This window comes from Chrysochloris asiatica, unplaced genomic scaffold (assembly GCF_000296735.1).
Source record: "Chrysochloris asiatica unplaced genomic scaffold, ChrAsi1.0 scaffold00042, whole genome shotgun sequence".
In the NCBI taxonomy this organism is placed as follows: Eukaryota; Metazoa; Chordata; class Mammalia; order Afrosoricida; family Chrysochloridae; genus Chrysochloris; species Chrysochloris asiatica.
The window spans coordinates 4218933-4222312 of NW_006408560.1; the positions used below are offsets into that span (position 1 = coordinate 4218933).

The following is a 3380-nucleotide window of genomic DNA, read 5'->3' on the forward strand; positions in this document are numbered from 1 at the left end:
CATTGGAGAAGGATATCATGTTTGGTAAGGTGGAGGGTCAGAGAAAAAGAGGAAGACCCCCAGCGAGATGGATTGGCAAAGTGGCAGCATCAATGGACTCAAGTGTGGCAACAAGTGTGAGGTTGGCCCAGGGCCGGGCAGTGTTTCATTCTGTTGTGCATACGGTCGCTATAAGTTGGTACTGAGTTGATGGCACCTAACAACAACAATGAGTCAGAACTGACTTGACAACCCTTAACAACAACCATAGGGTTGGTGGTTCAAAGTCACCCAGTGGCTCCCTGGGAGAAAAACCTGATGATCTGCCTCCATAAAGAATTCTAGTCAAGAAAACCCCATGGGGTAGTTCCACTGTGACATGGGGTCATTATGTACCCCAAAATGACAACACCTAACAACACTGCTAGCAGGTGAGAGGAACAGCATTTGAAACCAGACTGTGTTCTTAATGCTATATCTGGATTAGAACAGTAGAGTTTTCTGTTGATAACTCAAATGAATCAACAAGATTTTGAGACTGTGCTCAGGGCTTCAAATGACAGAGGCTCAGCTAAGGGGTGGGGAGAGACACACTAGATTTGGATAAGGAATAGTATTAGAGTTAGACCCCAAAGACAGAGGGAAGAAGGAATCCCATCATTGCAAATGAACTGTACTCTCCTATTTGACTAAGGAATGTTATAAAGCACTTGAAGTACCTGATCAACATTTTGATACTTTTTCTGAAATATGAAATGCATCTGGGACACCTCCTTTACCATTCACCGGTTCAGAAAGTGGGCCTAGAAGTGAAATTTAATGCATGCCAATTTGGAGATAATGAGGTGGTTGGTATTCTTTGGCATTTAAGTAAATTTCACTATCATTTAGGCGAATGCTATCCTAGTACTGTTAGGTCAAGTCACAGGGCATATTAAAGAATTCAACCTTAAAACTTAGTACAAAAACAATCCACAGAACAACTAGCCCACACAAATCACAGTCTCCTCTAATCTGAGACCAAGAGAAGTAGCCAGCACCCGGCTACACCCACTACTGACCTTTCTGACCAGAGACATGGTAGAAGGTTCCAGATTGAACGGGAGGAAAATGTCTCAAAAAGCTTGAATTCCTAAACAATGCCAGAGTTACTAGACTGATAGTAACTAGAGAAATCTCTGAGACTACTGCTTTAAGATAACCTTGAAACTTGGTTTTGGAGTTATTTCTGTTGGTTACCCTTCAGATTAATAGATTGGTTTATAAAATAAACTATTACCTGTGAGTAAGGTGCTCTTTTAAACAATTAACAGGTGGTGGTGGTTGTGTGCCACTGAGTTGGTTCCAACTTACAGTGACCCTGTATAGGGTTTCTAAGACTGTGATTCTTTACTGGAGCAGAAAACCTCAGGTTTCTCCCGAGGATCAACTGGTAGATTCTAACTGCTGACCTTTCAGTTAGCAGCCCAGTTCATAATCCACCACGCTAGTAGAGCTCCTTAAATAATTAACTACATGAGAACAAATGGTCAACAGTTACTCAAAAGCCAAGATGAGAAGGCAAAGCAGGGGAAGGGAAGCTAGATCAATGGAAACAGAATCAACAGAATGGAAATAATAAAAGTGCTGATACAAAATTTGTACACAAATTGTATAAAATTAGTATAAAAATTGCTGTGCAAACTTTTACCTGAAACACAATAAAATATTTTAAAAATAAACAACTTAGTATATGCAAGGATAAGAAAAGTCAGTTGTGTGTGCCCTTTGCCTTCTATTGAAGGCAGGACTTTGGACTACCAATTTCTCAAGAGCAGGACATGTTTAAGCCAGCAAGGCAACCATATTTTATTTTATTTAAGGACGTAGGATTTTCAGGGAACTGTGGACTCCTGGTGTGGCGCTGTAGGTTAATGCGCCAGACTGCAAAACCGTTTGAACTGCAAGGTTGGTGGTTCAAGCTCACCAGCTGCTCCTTGGAAACCCTGTACAGGGGCGCTATGGGTCAGAGCTGACTCAATGGAACTTAACAACAACAACAAATGGAGTCCTGATGTGGCACTGTAGGATAAGCACTATGCAAGGTGGGTTTGAACAGCAAGGTTAGTGGTTCAAACTCCCCAGTGGCTCCTCGGAAACCCTACACAAGGTCGCTATGGTTGGCACCAACTCGATGGCACTCAACAACACTGCTCAACAACAACACCACATAAAGTGAACCAGGGTTCAAATAAGACAAAATTAAAAGCTACAAGAAGAATGAAAAAAGAGGTTCCCAGGAGGGACTGTAAGCAAATGATTTTAGTTCACTTACGCTGGTAGCATAGTTGTTACGAATCGGGCTGCTAACCTCAAGGTTGGCAGTTTGAAACTACCAGCTGCTCTGTGGGAGAAAAGATGAGACTTTCTGCTCCCGTAAAGATTTGCAGCCTTGGAAACCCAGTGCAGGGTCACTATGCGTCAGAACCGACTCCATGGTACTTAAGAACAACAACAACAAATTATTAATACAGATCAGGAGCTACCACCTGACTTGTTCTAACCAGTAAATATAGTTTATTATCATTATCATTACTCCTAGATTATATCCTGTAGCTGAACAGCATCAAAATCCCTTTACATGAAAATGGTCTCTGTGCTAATTGCAGAAGCAATGGAAAAGGACAAACAAGCGACAAGTGGCTCTTTTGAGCCACCCTCGGAGAAGAGGAACTGATGGGACTGGAGTTGATGGCTGCTGAGAAGTGAGGTCAGAACCCTTGTGGTTTTGGCAAGAATGAAACGTGGGAGCCAGGCTAGGATGGAATTCTAGCAGGTTTAGTCACTACCAAGCTCAATCACATTCTGTGTCCCCAGGTCAAAAGTCTCAGGCATCTCGTCTCAGGGAGGGTTCCAAGTATTAAGGGTAGAGGAGATTTACCTGGAACCTCCAGAGCCCTCCGATGTCATCTGTCCTTTCAAAGCAGACGGGCTCCAAACCTTCTTCTAGGCAGCACTTGATAGAAGCCAGCCCGCTCGCCCCTCCCCCAATCACAGCAATTCGTTTCTTGGTCATAGTCTCCGGAGATCTTCACTGGGCTGGGTCAGTGCCTCTTACACTAAAGAAAGGATGAAAAACAAAACTACACATCAGTTATCATGTCTCGAGGAAGATGTTGGTTGTAGCATTCAAACAAATGCTACAAGAGATGCATTTGGAGAAACCAGATTTTGCTCTTTTATTAGAGCTATGGAATTGCTAGGCGAGTAGATGAGAGAAGCCTACGCCTGCAAGACTCAGAGCTGCAAACGGTAAATTGTGGTACCTGGCCTTTTCAGAAACACTGCGGAGGATCCACTAGTGAGTCAGTCGCTGAACTTTCGCGGACTTAAAAGGTCACAGCAAGACATGCAAACAACAG

The 3380-nt window shown here is 43.1% G+C and overlaps 1 protein-coding gene across 1 annotated transcript in view; it reads right to left on the reverse strand.

Moving 5' to 3' along the window:
- Positions 1-3068, reverse strand: part of FMO5 (flavin containing monooxygenase 5) — a 42474-nt gene extending 39406 nt beyond the window's left edge. The window contains exon 1 of the mRNA XM_006861688.1: positions 2900-3068. Within this exon, the coding sequence (XP_006861750.1) occupies positions 2900-3034 (135 nt within the window). The 5' untranslated portion in view covers positions 3035-3068. The remainder of the gene's footprint in view (positions 1-2899) is intronic.
- Between the last annotated feature and the right edge of the window lie 312 nt (positions 3069-3380).